Source organism: Polistes dominula, unplaced genomic scaffold, assembly GCF_049000335.1.
Source record: "Polistes dominula isolate Pdom_NZ unplaced genomic scaffold, Pdom_raw_medaka contig_77, whole genome shotgun sequence".
NCBI classification, from domain to species: Eukaryota; Metazoa; Arthropoda; class Insecta; order Hymenoptera; family Vespidae; genus Polistes; species Polistes dominula.
The window spans coordinates 1,692,075-1,717,744 of record NW_028301152.1 but is presented as its reverse complement, the minus strand read 5'-3'; the positions used below and the strand labels follow the sequence as shown (position 1 = coordinate 1,717,744).

General features: G+C 28.4%; 1 protein-coding gene across 3 annotated transcripts in view; it reads left to right on the top strand.

The window, feature by feature from the left end:
• Positions 1 to 25,670, top strand: part of Calx (sodium/calcium exchanger 3) — a 105,950-nt gene that overhangs the window by 35,191 nt on the left and 45,089 nt on the right. For 2 of the 3 annotated variants that reach the window (XM_089178123.1, XM_015316377.2), the window contains 2 exons: positions 18,942 to 19,133; positions 23,771 to 23,968. In XM_089178123.1, the coding sequence (XP_089034249.1) occupies positions 18,942 to 19,133; positions 23,771 to 23,968 (390 nt within the window). The remainder of the gene's footprint in view (positions 1 to 18,941; positions 19,134 to 23,770; positions 23,969 to 25,670) is intronic. The other variant, XM_015316378.2, reaches the window with a different exon arrangement.

Sequence of the window (25,670 nt, the reverse complement as noted above, 5' to 3'; positions counted from 1 at the left end):
TTAAATATATCTAATAAAATATCCAATTAATTGTGATTTTTTATTATTTGTATCTTTTTTTTGGTTTTGTTTTTTTCAATACTTCATTTCGATCAAATGTTTCAACAATTTGAAAGAGATGACGTTTTAAATACTTTAACAATAAAATATATATATATATAATATAGGTGCATATATATTGGAATTTTCGTTAAATGGAAGATACATTTTTCTACGGGTGTAATATACAATTGTACATATATGAATCGTCGTTGTTTACATTCAAAGAGAATACAATAAGTTTAGTTTTTAAGATATGATCTTTTTAAAAAGGTCGATTTATTTCTCAGTGATCTTTGTACGTATCACAAGTGGTATTATAGGTCGGGTCAAGAGATGCTTACACGAATGGACCTTTCTTTCGAGGACTCGATCTCAACCTAAATCAACGCTTAATGTTCTCGTTAAAATGAGTAGAGAGAACAAGAGAGAGAGAGAGAGAGAGAGAGAGAGAGAACCGAAAAGTACCGTTGATATATATAAATACGATGAGTGTGTATGTGTTCAAAGTAATTAATAACGCACCGATAACGAACCATTTTCACAACAGCAATAATCATTGTACGTTTTCTTCATTTTCATTATGTCAAAGTTTCATTCAAACTCGTTTAAAGTAATAAAACTGATGGGAGATGTCGATGGGGGAGAGGTGTCCTTTCAACGTAGAAGATCTGTCCAAGTTATTCAAAGAAGATTAATCGAATGAAAAGCATCGTTGAATGCTAATTAAACCGTGCGATAATTACTATCCAGTAATTAGAAGTAAATTTACAAAGATTCAATTGATAATTCAAATTTCTTACATTATACGTAAGTGTTGTTTTTTCTTTTATTATTTGTTCACCTTTTTCAAATTTATATTATTACAAAAATCAAAATTAAATCGTTAAAGGAATAATATTATCAATTTTCATTTTTGACTGTTTAAATCTACAATTCGATGTTTGATAATTTGTAATATGAGGGATTGTTTGTTACAATTAATTACAACATTGAATTAAATTATTACCAAAGTAATAAGTATAATTTATTTAATGACTAGAGGGAGGGGGTGTCTCGCCACGCGTTCCTGTGGCTCACAATCAGTTCGATACACACATCTTTAAGTCATAATTCACAATAAAATAATATTGCGATTATAAATTGAGATATAAACTATTCTATCTTTCAAGTTGAATGAAATTGCACAGAGTGTGCAAAATCTTATTCAAATCGGTTCAGTAGTTTAGGAGTCCATTGCGAACAAACAACGTGACACGTCATTTATATATATTAAGAAGATATAAAAATAATTGTATTATAATTATTTTCATTTCTTTTCTTTTTGACTTATTCCATTGTCATAATAATTGACACATTTACTAAATAAAGAAACTGTGAAAAAGAGAGAGAGAGATAGAGAGAAAATAAAAAAGATGTTGAGAAAGAAAAAGTATAATATAACATCTAGTCGTAAAACAAGAAGAGTATATTTTCACACTTAAGTCACGTTCTCTTTCTCGATCTACTTCAATAGCCCTTAAGCTTTAAGTCCTACCACAGGTTTGCGGCAGCCCTGTTCTGTTTCTCTTCACCTCTCCTCGTCTATCCAATAGGGGGTTATTTTGTACGCTGGCTTCGTAAAAACGCGAGTTTCCTGTCGTTTGAAATATACGATGCACGTGTGTCTTCTTACACAGTCTGACCTCGAAGTCTGAAATGTCTTTAAAACTAGAATACTTTGCGGAAAAAAAGAAAAAAGAGAAAAGAGAAAAAAGAAAAAGGAAGAGAGAGAGAGAAAGAGAGAGAAAGAGAGAGAAAATACAAGAAAGTCAACAATAAGTTTTACCTTGAAAGAAAAAACACTCTCTTTCTATATACATAAACAAATAAATATATATATATATATATATATCGCTCTTTAAACTTTCACAAAATTTGCTGATACTAATTACCTATTAACGTTAAATGTTTTGTTTGCGTTTAATTAACCCTTAAAAGAGTAGCACATAAAATAAATCACGTTAATATTTTATCATGAATAAAATTTAAGATTAATGTATTATTTTATGAGTCAATTAGAAAAGTTATGTTAATTAACTGTTATACAAAGAGGGTAGTAGCTTAAAATAATTATTCGTATTTTATTATTAATGAAATTTTGTGATAAATATATATTATTTTGGAAAAATATTAATTAGAAAATTGTTCGAAATAAAATTGATTTGGGATGATAAATAGAAACGTTTATTTTTTAATTTTGTTGATATTAAATTTCAATTAGTATTTTAAAGATCAAACGATTAATTAATTAAATCTTTCGTCAATTAAAACACTATGAAAGAAGGAGAACTTTTTTGTTTGCTCGAGATAAAAAAGAATGAAGATTTAAAAGAGATTCAATGTTAAGATATCCAATCCTTTTAAAGCAAAAAAAAACAAAAAGTTAATAAACAAATTTAACGAATGCGGACATTAGTAATTCTATTCTTTTTTAGTAAGAAGCAAAATAAGTAAGGATGTAGCAGTACAAAGAAAAGTTTCAATATTACAAGTTCTTTAAGCTTTTTGCGGGTTACTCTCGAAAGTTTCTAATATTTTAAAAGTTAAGTTTGTTTCACCATTCTTGGTTTAAAGTATCTTCTTCCGTACTTGTGAAAGCTCGACTTTAATATTTTTTTCTTATACTTCATAACCAAACTTTAATATTACGTTAAAATCAATACATATATATATATATATATAGATTCGACAAATAGACATTCAATATTATTAATCATAAATAAATAGAATAATATATGGTCACATATTTTTACTACGATATAATGGCACAAAAATTCAATATAATATTTTATTTCATAATCAATAATATTAGGTCGAGTCATAAGTAACTTCCGATGCGGTTATGTAGAATCTATTGGAAATGATGATCCTAAAATGGATTTTCGATATCACTATATAGATGAGGATTCAGTTAGTCTTCTGTCAACTTTTTGAAGTGAAAACTTCTTTAGAATGGGTGTCATTTGAAAAAATGTAACGGAACGGTAGGCGGCTATGTAACGGAGCGGTGGGAGGCAATGAAACGGCCACGATACTAAATAAGAAGCGAATACAATTATCCTACAGCAGATATTTTTTATTCGTCTCATTCTCTCGAAACTTAGTTTTTTGAAGATTTCACTTCTAACACGTGTGATCTGCACATTCTGTCAACTTTTTGAAGTGAAAACTTCTTTAGAATGGGTGTCATTTGAAAAAATGTAACGGAACGGTAGGCGGCTATGTAACGGAGCGGTGGGAGGCAATGAAACGACCGCGATACTAAATAAGAAGCGAATACAATTATCCTACAGCAGATATTTTCTATTCGTCTCATTCTCTCGAAACTTAGTTTTTGAAGATTTCACTTCTAACACGTGTGATCTGCACACATGTTTCTTTATGTAGTCAATGTTACATTTAACCGTTTTTCTTAACCACTCAAATGGATAGTAAAAAGTGCATATTCGACATATAATGCTTTAAGAATTGAAACAAGGCAATAGCACTAAAGTGGCAACTGACAAAATATGCAGCGTATACAATTCAGGACTGATAACTGATAGGGCAGTTAGAAATTGGTTTGTAAAATTCCGTTCTGGAGATACGATCTTAAAAGATGAATCGAGTGCATGACGTTTTTCCAACTTTGATGAACCTTTTAAAGGTAATATTGGAACAAAATTCAATAGATACGTCCAACAAATACAAAGAATGCAAGGTGTCTTGCACTTATCAGTCGCAGAAACACCATTTTTTGTCTCATAAAAAACGGAAGTTATTTACGACTCGACCTAATATATTATATAAAAATATCAAATATCGATTAATTAATATTTTTATAATAATATATATATTCATCGTTTATAGTGGTTTAGAAAAAAAAAAAGAAAAATAATAATCATAGAAAATTTTACGATCAAGAAAGGATAGTTCAATCATGTAGGATTAATCGCAGATAAAAAATGAAACTTTATAACGATGTCATTTTTTTTCTTCAAAATTGTTAAAGTTCGAAACGATCTTATATTAGATAAAGGTCACGTCTACGTAAATCATATGATCGGGCTCCACCCTTCAGGGTCGTAGATTCCTATCCTCTTCCATAGAACCAATTCCCAGTTGACCTCCTTGTGGTACGTCCTCGACACGGTAATATCAACCGCCAGCGTTATCCTTGTAAACTTCCAACTTCTAAATTACCTTTTGCAAAGAATTTTCAAAATCCATCGACTGTTCCGAAGTCTATTTAATCCTTTTGTATAGTCCTAAAGGGATTCATAATGTTCCACATTTTATTACTAACTTTTATCTTCAACCAATGGTATAATACACAAATTTCTTCTTTTTTTTTTTTACTTTTTCATTTTTATTATATACGCCCAATAATAATAATAATAATAATAATAACAATAATAATAAAAAGAAAAGAAATCTTATTCGTCAATTCAGATTTTTACTTTACACTCCGATGAAACTTTTACTATTTTATAGATGAAAACTAGATAAAAGTAGAATCATCGTAAAAATGTTAAACTCGTGATATAAAAACTAAATACAGTCTGTATATGTATGTAGCACCATTATCGTGGGAAGTCCCCTACTTCGAATTAAAAAATGTAAATAAAACCTTTACAATAGATATTGCTTTTTTTCAAACGATATAAAAATAAAAAAAGACTTTTTTTTTTTTTTAATTCTTTATACAACATTATGTCATTATTTAATTTATCGTTAATAATTGATAACTTTTTGTTGAGATTTTTTTCGTTCTGTTTTGTTATCACTCTTATAACTTACAATGGCGCAATATTTTATCATATTTATTGCTAAATAAATCATTAGAAATTTTAAAGGAGCTTAATATTATTTGTGCCCATAATTATGAAAGTGGTTTGAGTCATATATCTCTTGTTTCGAAATATTTCAAGATTTCTATTTGAACATTATATGAATTCTATGTAATATTGAAAAAACAAACATTAACTAACGATTCATTTTTGATAATATCTTGAAAATTACATTGAATTTATTTAGTTTATAATAATGTAGTGCGTAATAACTGATAAATTCATTTTTTTATTAATTTTAATTTAGATCACTTTCATAATTATGGTCACATTTAAAGATTGTATTATTTAATCATAATCATCTCGATTATAAAAAGTCACTTATATACATTTTAAAATGATCATATAAGCAGTAAAAAGAAAAAGGTAACTACCGTAATACAACTATCACTTGGTGGACATAAATAAACTATAATCTGTAGAATTTTTTTTTTAGTACTATACCAAAACAGCAGAAATTCCCTATCTCGATCGTTTTCCCTTTTCTTTTTTTTTTTATCTGATCTTCGTGATCTTGTCGTTCGTAGATATTTTTTTCTATCTTTCTAAAATTTTGCAATAGCAATAAAAAAAAAAAAACAGATAGAGACAATAACAATAAAAATAAAAATAAAAATAAAACGAAAAACAGATAAAAATGAGTCAAATTCAATTTACCTGAAGCATGAATGATTCGCATTACGAATGCGAACTATTATGGGCACCAAACAAACTCAATGACAAACCAGATGGCAAGACAATTTGTTTTAAACTAATCTGCAGTAGAGTGAGAACAACGTAATACCTTGCCGAGAGCTAAAATAGGTATGTTTCGTGTGCACATGCCTGCTTGCAACTGTCTCCTGATATGAGAAAGAGAGAAACAGAGAGAGAGAGAGAGAGAGAGAGAGAGAGAGAGACAAAGAGACACATTCTCCTAACCTTTTCAAATTTCCTCCTTTACCTTACCATTTCCTTTCCTATTTACCATTCCACCCGAGTATACCTATTATTTCTTCTTCTTTTTTTTTCCTTTTTTCTATCCTAAACCGCGTGAAAATATAAAAAGTCGAAAATCGTAAAAACAAATTCGATCATGATTGAAGGAAACTCAAATTTTCTTTTATTAGTTATAAAATTTTACCACAGACACACACACACACACACACACACACACACACACACATATGTCTTATCTAATAAAAGCAATAAAGTTAAAGAGGTGGGTGTGGGGGGAGGGAGGAGAGAGGGGGAGGGGGTGAGGCTAAGGCTAAAAAGATCAGTTGATATTCTTATATTATACTTTTGTCGTTTTTTACTTTTATAAATAAAAAGGAACACCGTAAAATGATATTCAACCTTGCTCTTTACGCGTTTCATAGATCTTTTTTTCTTTTTTTTTACTTTCCTTTGAAAACACCACCTCGTCTGACTTTGCAAAAAAAAAAAAAATATGTCTCGTTATAAGCGTGATCTCGTAGATCTCGTTAAAGGAGGTAATTGGTTCGTGGTTAAGAAAAAAAAAAAGAAAAAGAGAGAAAAAGGGGATCTCTTCTTTTCTACAGTTTTCACAAAGTCGTAGTTCGTTTAAGGAAGAGAAAAAAATAAAGATAAATGATAGGATATAAGTGATTGGTAGGAATGAGGGGAGGCGTGAAATGGTAGGGTTGGAAGACTTTGGACAATTAGAAAAGGCGTTTTAAATTGTAACTTGAAATGAGCAATATGGTAAAAAAGAGAAAGAAAAAAATCACATACCGCGTAGAAGTGAAACCTTCAAAGAAAAGCAAGCTTCGAAATAATTGAATTGTAATACAGCGCCATCTATTGAAAGAACCTTATAGAACCTGGATAACCTCTAAATAAAAATCTTTAAATTAGTAATAAAAAAATACATAAAAATAGATAAAAATTGTGCTATGTGCTAAGTTGGACAAAATAACGCGTGAAATAAAATGAATTTCATTAAAATAAGTTGAGTGGTTTTGGAATTATTAATGGACAAACATATTGTGACACTGAGTTTTTATATATAGAATTTAATTAATTAGTTAATTAATTAATTAATATATAAAATTAAATTATATATTGAATTTAATGAATGAATGAATTATTTTTGTTTCATCGATTTCACGTTCTATCGTTTCACTATTTTCAAATCACCCCGATTCTAAAGAAATGTTCACTTCTATAATAAAAATAATTAGCCATTTTGTAAGTTACTTTCTCTTCGTTGGATGTTTAACGTCTGCCGATGTCAGATGAAAAAAATGTTACGAGCGGAAAGTCAGAAGGAGAAACGGAATGGTGTTGTATTTTGAGAAATGACCGAGTTCTCTAATTTTAATAAGAACGTTCGTGTCGAGTTGACGTTTAAATTTAACCCTATAGATATGGTGAAACTGGTCTGTACAGACAACTCTACTGTTAAGTTAATGTCAAGGAAATTACAGTGCTATTGTTGTTTCTGTATCTTTAACTATGCATTTACTCATATTTGCGTTAATATTAAGATATAACATTGGTGTAAGTTAGTAGTGTTTTATATATGAACACCAACATACTTTTACTTGTATTGTTTAGGACATATAAAATAATGACATTTAGACATTAAAATTACAAAAAAAAAATGTCTTTCTCGTATCAAGTCAGATTTGTATTAGGGTTTCATCAAGACCAGTGGTTCCCAAAGTGGGCGATGAAGCTGTCCATGGGGTGTGATGACAAGATAAAAACTGGAATTTTAAGTGTACGGATGTGCAATTAAAAAAAGATCTTCAGTGCAATAGCAATAAATAATATTTGTCATCTTTCAGTTACTAAAAATAAAAGAGATCACACAATTAAGAAAATAACAAAAATTAAGAAATAAATTTTCAACGAGGGCGATAAGCAATATTTAATATTCTTTTAGGAATAGGGGGGGGGGCAATAGAACAAAAAAGATTGGAAACCACTGGTCAAGACTATCAAAAAAAAAAAAAAAAAAAAAACCAACATTTTTTTCTAAACAATTGCAAGATATCATTTGTCATTCGTTAAGTTTGAAACATTAAGCTAAATACGGTGATCTTTGAATGTACATATTTAAAGTTAGAATTTATTTTTATTTATATGTTCACACCTAAAAAATACAAAATTTCTAATATATTAATTATTATTTATTTCCAGAGTAATAAAACATAAATAAGTCAGTCAATTTAATAACATTACGAGAAAACGTCACTAAACAATATATATTTATTATTTGTTATTTTAGTATAGTACAGGTGTGTGTGTGTGAAAATAATAAGAATAGAAAAAAGAATAATAATAACTTCTTTATTGTTTCTATTAACATTTCATTAAGTTAAGGTATCCTTTGACGAGGTGTTGAAAGAATAAAATGAAGGAAACATCGACGGAAAAGGTTATAGGTTAGAAACTGACGGAAATTCTCTTACTGTAGTACGATATTTACTTCTCTATTTCTCTTGGGAGATTGAATTCTGACATAGTAGTTGCCTTCTTTGTCGATCGAAATACTCTCTGTTGAGGTTTAGTTGTGAAATTTCTCTACTATCAGTTGTTAAAAATCGACTGAAAATCTATTGAAAGATGAAAGAAAATAAAGAGTGAGATGATAGTGAAATAGATAGATAGATAGATAGATAGATAGATAGATAGATAGATGAAAATGAAAAATCTGCATTGTTGGATCTCTGTAGGTCTTTTTCTCCACTTTTCATTGAAACGTTTGAAAGAATAGCGTCAGAGTTTCGCTTTTATCTCTTTTTTTCTTTCTTTTTTTGCTTTCTCCCTTTTCTTTTCTCCAGCGTCAACATATTTACATACACGTAAAGTTATCCCACTTTTATCTTCTCACTAAAACTGAAGAACTCGTTGAAATCATACTATCTCTCTCTCTCTCTCTTTTTCTCTCTTGTCTTTATAATTTGCAGGTAAACATTTTTCTACGTTCAAATTCTTGCTAAAGTTAAACGTTTCAAAATATTCTATATCAAATACTTATATATATATATATATATATGCATCAATCGATAGATCTCTTTTTTTCAATAAAAAATAAAAATAACGTAAATTTTCTACTTAAAATCTAAATCAATGTGTTTTTAGATAATTTTTTGTACATTTAGTTACAATTTATCCAATGAAAATGAAAAAAAAATGATCGATCGTAGAAACGATATAAACGATTATTCGCAAACTGAAGAACTCTCATTGAAATGAAACTTTTATCCTTTGTAACATAGCTTGAATATTCTCGTGTACAATATTATTTGATTTATTGAATATTTATCAAATTGTTGATAAGTAATTTGATATCTGTTTTGTCAAGATCGTTTTATTTTTTTTTTTATTTTATTTTATGATACAAATTGAAAGGAAAATGCATTTTCATAAAACATCAATATTTTATCAACAACATGTGTTATCTTAATACGAGATATACATAGAACAGAATCGATCGTGGAGATCGAACAATCGAAGCTTAAAAGCAAATAAAACTCTCTCTTACACTGTTATAAATCAATTATAACTGATAACACTGTTATAAATTACGTGTCACGTTGTTTGTTCGCAATGGACTCCTAAACTACTGAACCAATTTGAATAAAATTTTGCACATTGTGTGCAGTTTCATTCAACTTGAAAGATAGGATACTTTATATCTCAATTTATGACTTAAAGACGTGTGTATCGGACTAATTGTGAGTCACAGAAACGCGTGGCGGTACACCCCTAGTATTCTTATTAAATTTCAACATTTTACCAATATATATAGTATACATATACACTATATTTGTATGTTGCAAATATGAAATTAGATGATCGATCGAGGAGACCAAATAGTCCAAGCTTAACGACGACAGTTCGGTGCTTTAGAAACAAGTTTACGTCTCTTCCAGATTGATCGCAACGTTGAACTTTAGCAAGAACCATGAGAATATATCATTTGCCTTGTCGGATTGCGGATTGTAAAGCTTTCGAATCGCACTCTAGAGTCGTTTCGATGTAATACCTAGAGAGAGAGAGAGAGAGAGAGAGAGAGAGGTTCTTTCGAAATATACATATGTATATGTACTATACCTAACTACGTACAAAAGACCAAAAGAATTCTGCCTTCTGTTTCGTTTGAATTATAGACGCCTTGGAAACTCGACGTTGCTATTCGTTTCGAGGAAAAGATCCATACAAACGTATCCCACTTGTATTTTTATGTACATATATGTTACTGTATATGTGTATATATATATATGTACATATGTATGCATATTCTTATACAATGTACTCTATATAGTTAAATGTATATATAGAAACATATACGTATACTTATATTTTATCCTTACAGGAATCTATTTATTATGTTACATACCATTTCTGTTCTCACCTTTGTCTTTCTTTTTATTCATAATTAAATAACAATCTTACAAACCTAATATCGTTCTTTTTTTTTTTTTTTCACGTCGATATGATGGTCGATAAAAATTCTAAAAAAAGATTACTCGTTCATCTTGGTATTAGAATTAGATATTATTTATGAAGAAAAATCAGTAAAAATTGTTTATATATTGTTGGTTAAGTAAATGTTATGTCAATTGATCTCAAATAGATTTTTGATTAGATAATGCATAAATTATATGATTTATTGATATATAGATATACTTATTAAATGTAGATATATATATTTATCCTCAATAGTCGTGTGTAATATTGAAACTATGTTCATAATCACCAACAAAATTTCATTTGCAATAAATTTATATAATGAATTTTCGATACATAGATTATGTAGTTTATAATAAATCTGATGTCAAAAATTTATTACCTTTATTTATTATATATCTATGAGTACTGATCTACACTTTTCCTTTTCGTAATAAAATTTGGACTTTTATGGTTTGTAATATACATTATGTGCGTTTTATGTTTATCTCGTTCGATTTTAATATATTTTTTTTTATTTTCCACGTAGAAGATAATTTAGATGGGTAAAAGTTTGCCGGAAAAATTAAATTTTTCTAATATATATATATATATTATATAAATAAATTTTATTAATAATATTTATATATATTTATATTTATATATAATTAATATATAATATATATATATTATTATATATATATATATATATATATATATATATATATATATATAAATATTAGTATTAATATATATAATAATAATATATAATTAATATTATTAATAAAATTTTTTCATATAATATATATAACAATTTTATATATTTTTTTCTTTTTTAATTTTTTTTTGTTCTCTCTCTCTCTCTCTCTTCTTTTTAATAATGAAAATTTATATATTCATATTTTGTCGTCGTTATTTTTTTAAATCATTCCTCGAATGACGAGGATAAAAAATAAATACAAAAAAAAGTTTTAAATTTAATTAGAATGTAACACGAATGATAGATAAAAGAGATAAAAGATATAAAAAAATAAGGAGACAAATTGAACGTCAAGTTAGTATTAACGTTATTGCATGAAAGTCTTCTCGTAAAACGATTTTGCTTGGTTAAATTTTAACGATAAAACGAAGGCTTTAGTTAGTAAGAAAGAACTATAGTAATGTCTAAGAGAATCACGTTTTAAAATTACTTCGTTCTCTTATTAGTTTTACGGAAATTTATGTCAACAAATTTTATTTTCCCTTTTTTTTTATATTGTATTACCACGAACAAAAATACATCTTTCATGTAAAAGTTTGTTTCTTCTTAAGCGACAAAGTAAATCCTAAGTTTAATCACTTCATTTATTAATTATTTGACATAGTAGTAAAGCTTTCTATCTCAGTATCTTTTTTTTCTTTCTTATTTTTCAATGTAACATTAAGCTTTTAATGAAATATTTAATTGGACCAAAGTCTAATTCAATTTAAATATTATACGCTTAGATTGAAATTAATCGTAAATTAAAATGTTTATTAAAACATTCATGTAATAATGTTCATATTGAAAAGTTTCAATTGATTTTTGTTTTTTGTTTTTTTTTTTTTTTTTTTTTTAATTTTATTCTCGTCATTCAATTTATATTATATTATATAGAAATATTGATTTGATAACATTTTGAAAGCTGCGAAATTTCGTTGGACGAATATATGTATATGTATAGAACGTATATAACAGTCAAGAGGTTAACCATAACCACTAGATATCCAAAAGCCAAATGCAAACTAAATAAACTCATTTCCTTGAATCTCACGAATATGCATTTAAAAGAGGGGGGAGAGAGGGAGTAAACAAGTTTACAAGAGAAAATGTTTTTAAAAATATAGAAAATAAATTCAATAAAAATAAATAAACAAAATGTTATATATGTATATTTAATCTCTTTAATTAATTGCCATATAATATTATGTCGAGTCTTAAATAACTTCCGTTTTTTATGAGACAAAGAATGGTGTTTCTGCGACTGATAAGTGCAAGACACCTTGCATTCTTTGTATTTGTTGGACGTATCTATTGAATTTTGCTCCAATATTTCATTAAAAAAGGTTCATCAAAGTTGGAAAAACGTCCTGCACTCGGTTCATCTTTTAAGATCGTATCTCCAGAACGGAATTTTACAAACCAATTTCTGACTGCCCTATCAGTTATCAGTCCTGCACTGTATACGCTGCATATTTTTTTCATTTGCCACTTTAGTGCTATTGCCTGGTTTCAATTCTTAAAGCATTACATGTCGAATATGCACTTTTTACTATCCATTTGAGTGGTTAAGAAAAACGGTTAAATGTAACATTGACTACATAAAGAAACATGTGTGCAAATCACACGAGTTAGAAGTGAAATCTTCAAAAAACTAAGTTTCGAGAGAATGAGACGAATAGAAAATATCTGCTGTAGGATAATTGTATCCTCTTCTTATTTAGTATCGCGGTCGTTTCATTGCCTCCCACCGCTCCGTTACATAGCCGCCTACCGCTCCGTTACATTTTTTCAAATGACACCCATTCTAAAGAAGTTTTCACTTCAAAAAGTTGACAGAGTGTGCAGATCACACGTGTTAGAAGTGAAATCTTCAAAAAACTAAGTTTCGAAAGAATGAGACGAATAGAAAATATCTGCTGTAGGATAATTGTATTCTCTTCTTATTTAGTATCGCGGCCTTTTCATTGCCTCCCACCGCTCCGTTACATAGCCGCCTACCGTTCCGTTACATTTTTTCAAATGACACCCATTCTAAAGAAGTTTTCACTTCAAAAAGTTGACAGAAGACTAACTGAATCCTCATCTATATAGTGATATCGAAAATCCATTTCTTTCGGTGACTTATAATAGGTAAATACGAAAAATAGATTCTACATAACCGCATCGGAAGTTACTTATGACTCGACCTAATAATAAAATAATTATCTTTAATTTTTGTTTAAAAAAAAATAAAAATAAGTGTTAATATAAAAAGTAAACATCATTCATTTCAATTAAATGTAATTCAAATAAATATAAAAGAAGAGGGGAAATAAAACGTCAAGCAAATTTGTTATTCGAAGAATCGATTCGAATGTTAAAGTGAGACAAGTCGATTAGGTTTGGAAATTAGTTTCGTTTTTCAATGTCAATCTGCATCCGATGAAAATGACCGGTTACCGTAGAAAAACGGAATGAAGCAGGAGGGAATACAGGTAATTACATTTCCTGATAAATGCGAAGCAGAGCAGAGCAGATCAGAGCAGAGCAGATGTCATTCAGTTTGCGATATTGGTTCCGATATTTATCGGTTTATAATAATAATCATAATAATAAATGTACATCCTTGAAAATGATCGTAACAAATTAAAATACATTTTTAAATTAATTATGATTAAGTAATAATTTTTGTTTTTTTAAATCGAGAAACCCATTAAATCTTATAATTTAACCAATAATATTCGACAGTTGGATTGATCGTTAACGAAGAAATTATTTCCTATAATATGTGTAATAATTATCGTATCAAAATTATAACGTAATATCAATTGTTACAATTTCCTTTTTTTTTTTTTTAACTAAATCCCATTGTCAAAGATTACATACAATAGAAAATGAAAAGAAATATATATTGTCTAATTGTTTAATTAAATATTTTTATTGCTCATATTATATTACATTAAACGATTAGATTTAGTTCAAGAGCAATAACTGTATCCCCCCTACTCCCTCCTTAAAATAAGAATTTAATTACTTTTAGCCACTAGAAGAAAATGAAAATATAAATTTAGTACGTATGCATTTCCTTAAACTTATCGTCTATATCGGTTTATTAAACAACATCCAAACGAGGATAGAGTTTGTCGAGAACTATACCAAGAATTTTATATACAAAGAAACTTACTACTTACTTGTATATGTATTTAGATACTTATATGGAGTTACTTACTAGACATGATTCTATTTTATTTTCTTTTATTTTGTTTTTCCTCCTTCTAATCGTACAAAAAGAAACTTCCTTTACACGAGTAAATAAAACATTTCTTCAGAGAAAGTTTTCAAGTAATGAAAAAGGGAAGTACACTTGTTGTTAAACTTCATTGGTAAATACAAAGTTAGAGAGATATGAAAAGGGAATAATTATTCACAATGCTATTTAAAATTAGGATCGTATTTAACAATGTGAAGGGCCTTTCAGAAAACAACGAATATGAATACTTAGTTAATCATTAAATAATTGTTAACCTAATTAAACATTTGTATTCGAGTAAACGTATGAAACATTTGGTATCGTTTCAAAGTTTAGACATAAGTTTTAGAAAATTGCAAACATTTTCTATCTTTCCATTTAACAGCAATTTTTGAACAAAATTAAAAAAAAAAAAAAAACAATTGTACTTAGTCTTGCCTTCTTCCACTTTGATCTGGCATCTTTTGAGCACTCAGAGCTTCGACGGTTCGCAGATTCGATACGTCGGTCGTCGCGTCTTTTAGCAAAGTCGATCGCTCCTGGCCCAAGTTTCATGCCCATCGTTTCCATTATCTTCATCACTGTTTGAAATCCTTCGTTAAAGATACATGCTGAAACTTTGCACGCAATTTCAACAACTTTTTTGCCGTTAAACAGGTGTTTAGGTGCCATGTTCCTTACGCAGTTATTAAAGCTTTATATCGCAGTTAATTATCGGCCCATTACCGGCATTTATTATCGGCCCATTACCGGCATTTATTATCGGCCCATTACCGGCATTTATTATCGGCCCATTACCGGCATTTATTATCGGCCCATTACCGGCATTTATTATCGGCCCATTACCGGCATTTATTATCGGCCCATTACCGGCATTTATTATCGGCCCATTACCGGCATTTATTATCGGCCCATTACCGGCATTTATTATCGGCCCATTACCGGCATTTATTATCGGCCCATTAATAAAATTTATTATCGGCCCATTAATAAAATTTATTATCGGCCCATTATTAAAATTTATTATCGGCCCATTAATAAAATTTATTATCGGCCCATTAATAAAATTTATTATCGGCCCATTAATGGTAGTTGATCATTGGCCGATTAATGGGCCCAGCAATGGGCCACGTATTATTCAAATTATTAGCCCATTAACATCATTATAATTTAATAATCTATATATCATCATCTTCAGACAGTTATATATTTCTCTATGTCTGATCCCCCGAAAAATATACCTGACAATAAGAAGGATTATACAGATTACAATAAAAAAAACTGCTTGAATAAACAATGAAAGAGAAAGGGATTGAACAAGATAAGAGTCGTCCGTGCGCGCCGAACGCTCAGGAAAGCGGTCCGAGGTAGTTACGTTCTGGCAGCAAAAAAATGTAGTTAGAGACATCGGATCTTTTTGAAATTTTAATACAATATTTCTACGTATATATACATTCGGAAAATGTAAAAAAAAAAAAATATTTTTTAAAATCGCAGAGTAGAAGGTCCGCTTAATGTATATAAATTACGTGTCACGTTGTTTGTCCGCAATGGACACCTAAACTACTGAACCGATTTGAATTAAATTTTGCACACTGTATGCTGTTTTATCCAACTTGAAAGATAGAATAGTTTATATCTCAATTTATAATAGCAATATTATTTTATTGCGAATTATGACTTAAAGACGTGTGTATCGGACTGATTGTGAGCTACAGCAACGCGTGAAGGGGCACCTCTAATATTCTTATAAATTCCATAAACGATAATTCGAATTATTTATAATTTTTCCTATTTTTTGTTACGACTTTGTATAATAAATTATTTACGATTTATATATATATATACAGGATAAGTCACGGAACGTGACGTTTCAAAATAACTCGTAAAATATTAATCGTAGGAAAAAATGTTTCCTTGCATATTTAAACTAAATTAGGAAGCAAATGTATTGGTAAACGAAACGTTTTTTTAAGTTACATTTTTAAAAGAGACATCAAAGTCATCGTTATGTTTTTTTTTTTTTTTTTTTTTTTTAAATGGAATGTCAAATTTTTTTTCTGCATTCGAAACACAAATGTTCTCTTTTTTTTTTTTTTTTTAATTTTTTATCGTAGAATATTCTAACAGTATTTTTGAATGAATACAAATGAAAAGCGTCCTCTGTATATTCATCGTTCAATCGAAATTATAGATTCGAATAAATGCATTTTTCTTTTTTTTTTTTTCGATATTATTTCAACCAGAAATGAACGGGAATAAATTATTATGTATTAAATACATTTGTGTTTATCCAGAAAAAAGCTTCGATTTTTTGCAGTTCTTTTTTTTTTTAATTGATATTTTACGTTTGATGAGTAACACGAAGAAGAAGAAGAAGAAGAAGAAGAAGAAGAAGAAGGAGAGAAAAAAAAATTATTGACCAAAGATCGGAACTTAGTTTCGTTTACATCAATAAAAAAAGAGAAAAATTAAAAATGTGAAATACCGGAAGAAATAGTAGCTTTTTAATACCCACACTATGTTCCTCTTACGTTCCACAATATATATATATATATATATATAGATGAGGAAGCAATCCTTTAGAATATTTATTACGGACGTAAAACGTTACCCACGTTGAAGAGTAATATCCTGACGTATACTGTTTATCGTATACAGGAACGACTTACTATCGAGTTACTACAACCTTACTCGAATTACGGTAAATCGTGAAAATTGGAGAAGCTAATATCTAACGATTTCCTATCAAAATATGAACATAATTTTTTTTTACTTTTATTCCTATTTTTCTATTTTTTTTTGCTTTTTTTTCTTTGTTTTTTTTTTTAAAGTTCTACAAATATCGATATTCACTTTTGTATTATAATAATCGTGAAAATTGTAGAAACCAATATATTTATAGTTTCATATTAAAACGTGAAAATATTTTTTTAATTTTTTTTAGTTTCTTTGTTAGAGTTCTTCAAATATCGATATACAAATTAAATTTTGAATAATAATAATTGTGAAAATTGTAGAAGTCATAATGCTCAATGATTTCATATCAAAATATGAAGATAATTTTTTATTTTTAATTTTTTGTTTTGTTCCTTTATAAGAGTTCTTTAAATATCGATATACAAATGAAATTTTGAATGAAAATAATTGTAAAAAATGAGGAATTCAATATCTTTATAGTTTCATCTTAAAAATGTGAAAAAACGGGGGTTTTTTTTTTTTTAATTTTACTTTTCATTTTCCACGTTTTAATATTGAAATTAGCCTTCAGATAAGATTTTCTCCTTTGAAAGATAAATTTCTACGTATACTCTACTACTGTTTAAATACGATAATAGATTAGAATCAGATCAGATAAGAAAAACAAATTTCACCACAAAGATACTTTCAACATTAATTAAATGCTTTTGAATAAAAGTGAATTGTTAATACAGCTAATTTTAGAATTTTCCAGTGATTATTTAGTAAATTTATCATGCTTTACTTATATACCTATATATATATATATATATATATATGCATAGGTATATAGCTATAGGTAGTTACATAATACGAATTAGACTGTCTACATATTTCTAGTACAGGAAAACGTGTAAATAAAGTTGAACGTAGAAACAACAGTTGCTATTTCCGTTGTGTAAAATAACCATAGAATCGATTTAAAGCTCTGGCTTTCGATCTTCTACAATGACGTAGGCAATCGGTCATACTGCTTATAGTTTACATTTGTACTATATATATATATGCATACATGTTATTATAGTCGAGGCTAGGTAATACGAAATACTGCAAGTAGTATAGCTCGGTATATGATCAAACGCAAAATTGAAAAAATTGATAGATTTACTTTTGTTTCGTTTTTTTTCCAAAAAAAAAAGATTTTTATTCAATTTTTGACATACAAATAGAACAAATTTTAATATAATAATCTGAAAATATTTGTTCATTTATCTAAACTAAATTTATAAATAGAAACAGAACCAAATGTTAATATTGTTAAATATTATTTAATTAGATTGATATATTTAATGGACGATATAATTATATCGAAAATTGTGACAGTGAACTGACAAAGGGTTCCATTAGATTTTCAAAATACCTATTTCTTATTTAAACTCTGCACAGTTACAGGGATTCTCATTAAAATTGTACACCATGCAAGTAGTAATACTCAACCATTTTCAAGAAAATAATTTTACATGCATTCTTATACCAAATATAATAAACAACGATGGATTGGAAAGTTTTTGAACTTAATATAGGCTTAAAACTTTACAGCCATTTTAGTGGTAAGTTTAAATTTGTTCATACAATCTTCTTTTATTACTGGTATTATAACAATATTTTAAACATTTCTTTTTAAAAATCTCGAAAATGGTTGAATGTTAGCATCGAATCCTACAGTACAGTTTATTGTACTAATGAACCCTTACAACTGTAGGCATAGGAAGGTTTGATTAACCCTCTGTAAGTTCGCATTGATATAATTATCAATGCAATTAACTAACAACAAGTTAATACGATGAATTATATTTCAAAGAAATCTATCTCATATATTTTGCGAATGATCAAATACCGAGCTGAATTAAATAATATAAATAAATAACAGTATTCAACTCTACTGAAACAGCAAGACGTGATTTTTTGTTTTTAGCCGAAGCAGGAATCGCTGTTGCTGCGGAATTGAAACAACCGGAGGAAAGGACGGATGAAGAAAAAATGGCACTTTTGGGTAAACCGAGACTTGGTGAAGTGTCCAAAGCGCAAATTAGAATCAAAGAATCGAAGGAGTTCAAAAACACTGTGGATAAACTCGTTCAAAGGGCTAATGCATCGATATTGCTCGGTAAGTCTAAAAACTAAAAATATTATTCACAATTCTGACGAATTGTTGATTTTTTCTTTTATTTTCTTTTTTGTTTGTTTGTTTGAATCTATGCCAAAAAATAACATCTTCCGTTGTAACGTATTAATATATAATATATCAATACATGTTCAATCACGTAAACATTCCTAATTATAGAAATATATTCTTAATATATATAAATTTCGTGTCACGTTGTTTGTTCGCAATGGACTCCTAAACTACTGAACCGATTTTAATCAAATTTTGCATACTGTGTGTAGTTTAATCCAACTTGAAAGATAGGATAGTTTATATCTCAATTTATAATTGCAATATTATTTGTTTATTAACAAAGAGTCGTGATTATCTCTATTAGTTCGATAAGATTCTAAACAGATGGCGATATAAGGTAATTCGTTGACTTAAAGACGTGTGTATCGAACTGATTGTGAGCCACAGCAACGTGTGGCGAGGCACCCCTAATATAAATATATATATGTGTGTGTTACGAACAAATGAAGTTCGTAATTAATAGCTAAATATTATTTGTTATGTTATACAGTTTCTGATTTTTATGATCTTTTTGATGAATATTAAAAAAAAATACTCGTAAAATATTTGATAAAATTGGTTGAGCTTTTTTAAAAATCCTAATATAATATATGCAAAATGCTTTATGGTTTATTTCCAAAGTTTAATTCGCTTAATGATTGTCACACGGTTGTGAACTCTAATTTGCTTTAGTAAAAGAAAATGAAAAAACAAAAGTAAAGAAAAAAGAATAATAGAAAAGAAAAGTTTCTTCAACTAGAAAATAGTTCGAGGAGAGTTCTTATAAGAAGGAAATGAATCGTCATCTTCCTAGAGATTACAGTTCGCAAGAACCATTAGTTCTTGAAAGCCATCATGTTAATCTTGTCATCACGGTTGAGAAATCATATTGTATTAGATTACCTTATTATTATTATTATTATTATTATTATTATCATTAAAGAAACTTTTTATAAGAAAAATAAATGTCATTGAAAAATTAATATTATTGTTTGTTATTTATTATCTTTCAAACTTTGTATTCGATTGATTGTAGAATCGTGATCATGCGTGTTTCCTTTTCAAATAATCGTATCGGGTAAATGTAATTAGGAATTTCTACATGATTGAACATGTATTGAACATCAATAACAAGTAATTTTTGTGACTATATGTATGTTATGTATAGATGTACTAATGAATGTTTCTGTGGTATGATTTATGCCATTCATAATATGATTATGATAATAATTATGGAAATATATTGTATTACGAAAACGTAAAAAAAAATATATATATATAATATAGAATTTGATCGTTGCATAAATTTAACGTCAACAAAAGTTTCGATAGATATAGAAATATTTGATTTAATAATTAATTATAATATAATATTAATAATATAGAATTTGATCATTGTGGATATATTATACGTAAATACAAATTTCATATATCAAAATATTTATTTGATTTATATCGAACGTAAATCCGTATAATATATATATATATATATATATATATATATATATATATATATATTTCACAATTCACAATCGTGAATACTATTTGAAATGCATTAGAATATGGTTACCTAATGGCATACACAGGTGCCTGGAATCATGTGAAATTCGAATAATTTGAAATTCAGTTCTTCTTGTGAGCTTTTTAATCGGACGAGGGAAAAGTCAAATGTTTCCACGTGGAAGGAAAGGAATGGAATGGAAACGAAACGAAAGGAAAGGATAGGATAGGATAGGATAGGGAAAGGAAGGAAAGGGAAGGAGAGCAGCTGAAATGATTGCTTTCACAAAGAGTGAGGGTGGTTAAAGCAAAAAGAGGGAATGAGAATGAGAATGAGAATGAGAATTAGAGAGAATGAGAAAGAGAATGAGAAAGAGAATGGGTCGTCGAAGCTAGAATCGACGAACAAAAGACACACCGGTATAATAGGGCAATCCGATAGCGAGTTTTCCGCAAAGCGATGCCGATTATCGAGAATGGCCTTGAGATGTAATGGTGGTGGTGGTGATGGTAGAGGTGGTCTCCTTTTCTCTTCACATGACATTAGAAATCTACTCGTGCTATGAGATATGAAAGAATTTTCTATGTGTTGTTTCTTATATCGAACCTATGAGTTACATGCACCATTGTTTTTCCCTTAACGAACCCTTTGTCCGTTTTAAAGACCCTAAGCGTTGTTTCCCCTTAGGTACTTGAATACTTGTTTTTTCTCTTTCTTTCTTTCTTTCTTCCTATTCCTCACCTCTTCTCCTTCCACCACTTTTACTACTTTTTCGTACAACGAAGTGACGCCTTTGAAAAAAGAAGCAATGAGCCATTCTTTAAACGGCACAATTAAAGAAACTGGCTAAAGGTTTCTAGTTGTATATTAGACATTGCTAAAGAAAGATTCTTTTTTTTTTTTTTTGTTTTGTCTTTCTTTCTTTCTTTCTTTGTTCTTGCGTTCGAATAGAACAAAGTTATTATTCGAAAGGTGTTATGTTGCTTTAAGTCAAATGACAAACTGACTGAACGATATATTTTATACGATTTTATTTGTATATTACACTTTTGTACAATAATTTATCCCTTTTTTCTTTTTTTGTGTGTTTTTTTTTCTCTTTCTAACGTCGCAATCTCGGTTAAGTCAATTTTTTTGTTTCCTTTCCGCTATAAGTATAACTTTGTTACGGATACGCGAATGCGTTGTTAAAAGTTTGATCAAATATGAAATAAAAATAGAAAGAGAGTGAATGAACGCGTTAACAGCATCCACCCACCTCCACTTCCCCTGCTTCCCATTACTAAGAGTTTATGCAACTCGTTAACTCACTAGCCAGTTTCAATTCCTCTTTTCTCTCTCTCTCTCTCTCTCTCTTTCTCTCATTTCATGTAATTTTCCCTTTTGCAAACAAATTATTATGCATATATATATAATAATAAAAAAGCACCCGATAAACCAAATATTAGTGGTTGTTACCCCTTTCGTTAAATGTTATACGGTTTATCTTTGAATTACTTACACGTTAAAATAGTCCTCTTTTACAAGGCACAAGAATAAAAGGATTTTTCGATTGACAATGAGAATTATATGAAACGAGACAAAGAACAGACAGACAGACCACCCCATTCCCCCATCCTCCCACCCCTCTGTTCACCTGTTTCTATTGAATACACAAAGGAAGAACAAATGTATTATTAATTCGCTTAATTGAAGATGCAGAACTTGTATATTAGAACGTGGAGATGAAAATGAAAATATTGATCGTTCAACGAACAGATAGGATTGGCCTCTAAGTCCCTTAGCAGATCTTTGAAGATCTTGAATTCTCAAGACGATTCTCTGGATTTATTGAACGATATGCAAATAGTCTGTTAAGGCATTGGCAATGCGGTAGTATTTGAGTGTATCTCCCAGGATACGTGGATGTATCTATGGGTTCTTCAATAGTAAGATTTGACGTATCCCTTAACGGTGAAGACAATTTTAAATAGAACATGATATTGAAAGAGAAATAACAAAATACAAATAAACCAATTACTATTTAATTTATTATTGTAATATCATTGTGAGATAGAAAATATGGACAAATTGTTTGATTTTGATTTTGATTTGATTTTATTTTATTTTATTTTATTCTTTATTTATTTATTTATTTATTTATTATGTATGCCTTATAACCGTGAACACAATTTTAAATTGATAAGATATTGAAAAAGAGAACAAAGTAAATCTTATTATTATAATATAATTGCGATCGAAGAAAATATCGATAAATCGTTCGACTTGTTTTTTTCTATTTTTTTTTTTTTTATTTATTGATTTATTTCGTATCCCTTAGCTGTGAACACAATTGTAAATAAATATAATATTGAGAGAGAGAGAGAGAGAGAGAGAGAGAGAGAGAGAGAGAGAGAGAGAAAGAAAGAAAATAATGTTAACCAATTATTATTTATATCTTATTATTATAATATAATTCAAAAAAAAAAAAAAAGAAAGAAAATGCAGAAAAATCGTTTGACTTATATTTTCTTTTATTTTTTTTTTTTTATTTCTCTTTAACTCTCTTTTTATTTATTTATTTTAATCTGTATCTAATTATTTTATTATATATACAGTGATACAAATATCACTTTCTTTCTATTTAATATTTATCTATTTATTCACATATACGTTAACTTTTTTATTTACAAACATTTTTATCTAACACTTTCTTTTTATCTATTAATTTGTTCATTCATTTATCTATATTTAAGTAACTCCCTATTTTCTATTTTTTTTACTTAACCTAACACTTTTGTTCAGCCCGTGTATTTCTCAATTTTTCAAAAACACTTTAAGGAATGAAAGAAAAACCATAGTCACGAATTCCGTTCGTTAAAAAGGTACTTTCGAAGTTTCCGATATCTTCGTCGTATTGAGATCGTAACTCAGGTTCCCTAACCCCACATTCCCATTCCCTATCCCTTCAGGGTGATTTTACCACTAGCTTTTTCTCTCGGCCAATGTTCTAGGAAGTAGCTACGTAAAGCTAGCTTACATACATACATACATATGTAGTCGCTTGAAAAGTAAACTCGTAGAAATCCTGATATATTACTTACAGGTACCAGCTCCTGGAAGGAACAGTTTACGGAAGCATTGGCTGTCAGTGGTGGTTATGAAGAAGATGATGCAGAAGGTGGAGGTGGTGATGGTGGTGGTGGTGGTGGTGGAGTGTCATCTTCTCCAACAACAGCCGATTATCTCATGCACTCTATTACTATCGTGTGGAAAGTACTTTTTGCTTTCGTTCCACCGACCGGTAAGTCACAACACACACCTAAAATTACCTTAAGCATTTATATATTTGTGATTTTTTTGTGATTTCAACATATTCATTAACTATTCTTCATAATAACTATTTTTTTTTAATTGCTTCGAAAGCAATTATGAATTTTTTATAATAGGTATTTTATATATTCGATATTTTATATTTTTTATAATATAAATAATATATAATTTTATATTATTTATATATAATATTATGTAATTTATATTATTTATATTTATTATATTACATTATATTATATTATTTGTATATTATATTATTTATATTATTATATATTATTTATTATATTATAAATAATATATAATATATAAATTTTTTACAATAGATATTTTATAATATATATTCGTTACTTTATATTTTTATATTTTTAAAAATAATATTTCACACGAGAACGCAATAACTCAATCTTACAATTAAATATAGTAACTTATCGAAAATAACAATTCCTATTTAAAAAATCATAATTACAGTCAGAAATATTCTTTCAAAAATATTATTAACCAAAATAATAACTTATTAATAACGTTAAAAATATATAAGAATGATGAAAATTAAACGGTGGCGAGGAATAGCGAGGGGGAATTATAAAGAAATAAAATCTAGGTTTGCGTAAAAAAAAAAATAAAAACAAACAAACAAACCCCCTGTAAATCAAAACGATTCTTTGTACTTGGCAAGAAAAACTAGTAAAAAGTAAAAAATATAAATAATAAGGATTTAATTGTATACATATAAGTGTGCGTGTAAGCACTGGGTGTGGAGAGAGGGGTGGGGCGGGGGAGGGTGGAGGGGGGGTGAGAGCGAGCTGGAGGGTGCTGCCAAATCCGGCACGTTTACGTCACCCGTGGTTTTCGTAATAACAAAGAGAACTGACTGCAGTTGAAAACCAGTTGTGGTTTTTCGCCTTGTAATCGTCCTCGCCACTCGACCGTAAAGCTTCCGTACCGGTTAAATGCATGTAACGTGTCGACTGCTCAAACAATGGTGGTTTATGATCACCGAGGAAACAGGAGATAGATAGATACATGGTTGGAAATAGGGGAGGAAGAAGTGGAGAACAAAGTAGAGAGAGAGAGAGAGAGAGAGAAAAAAAGAAAATATCATCTGTCAGTTATATACCGTCAAATTTCTTTCTCGACAGTATAAAAGGATAGCAAAACTATATCGTTTATTGTTCTTTTTCAAAAAAAAAAAGAAAAAAAAACAAGAAATTAAAACAAAACAACTTATTGATCCACGTTTAATTTGTTATTCGTTTGAAGTGGTTTTTTTCTTTTTTTTCTTTTTTAAAGTCGATCGTGCAAGTAGTCCATTTTTTGGTTGTTGTTCCTTTTTTTCTCTTTTTTTTTTTTTTTTTGAAAAAATTAAAATGTGTAAAATATTTAAGTAACCAATTCGTAAATACAAATAAATTATTTCGAATCTGGCAATGTTTATTTATTATCAATTGATTAATATGTGATTTGATTATATACATTTTATATTTATGGACTCTGTAAATAGAGTTAGATTCATTTTGATATATTTTAGTCTATTTTAAATATTATTTATTTTAATTTCAATTATGAGAAAATATATTTTGCATTAATCTAATTTTGTTTATAAATAATAACGGAGAAATAAAATAGGGAGTTAATATTGATATTAATTTATTCAAAAAGTATCATATCTCAAT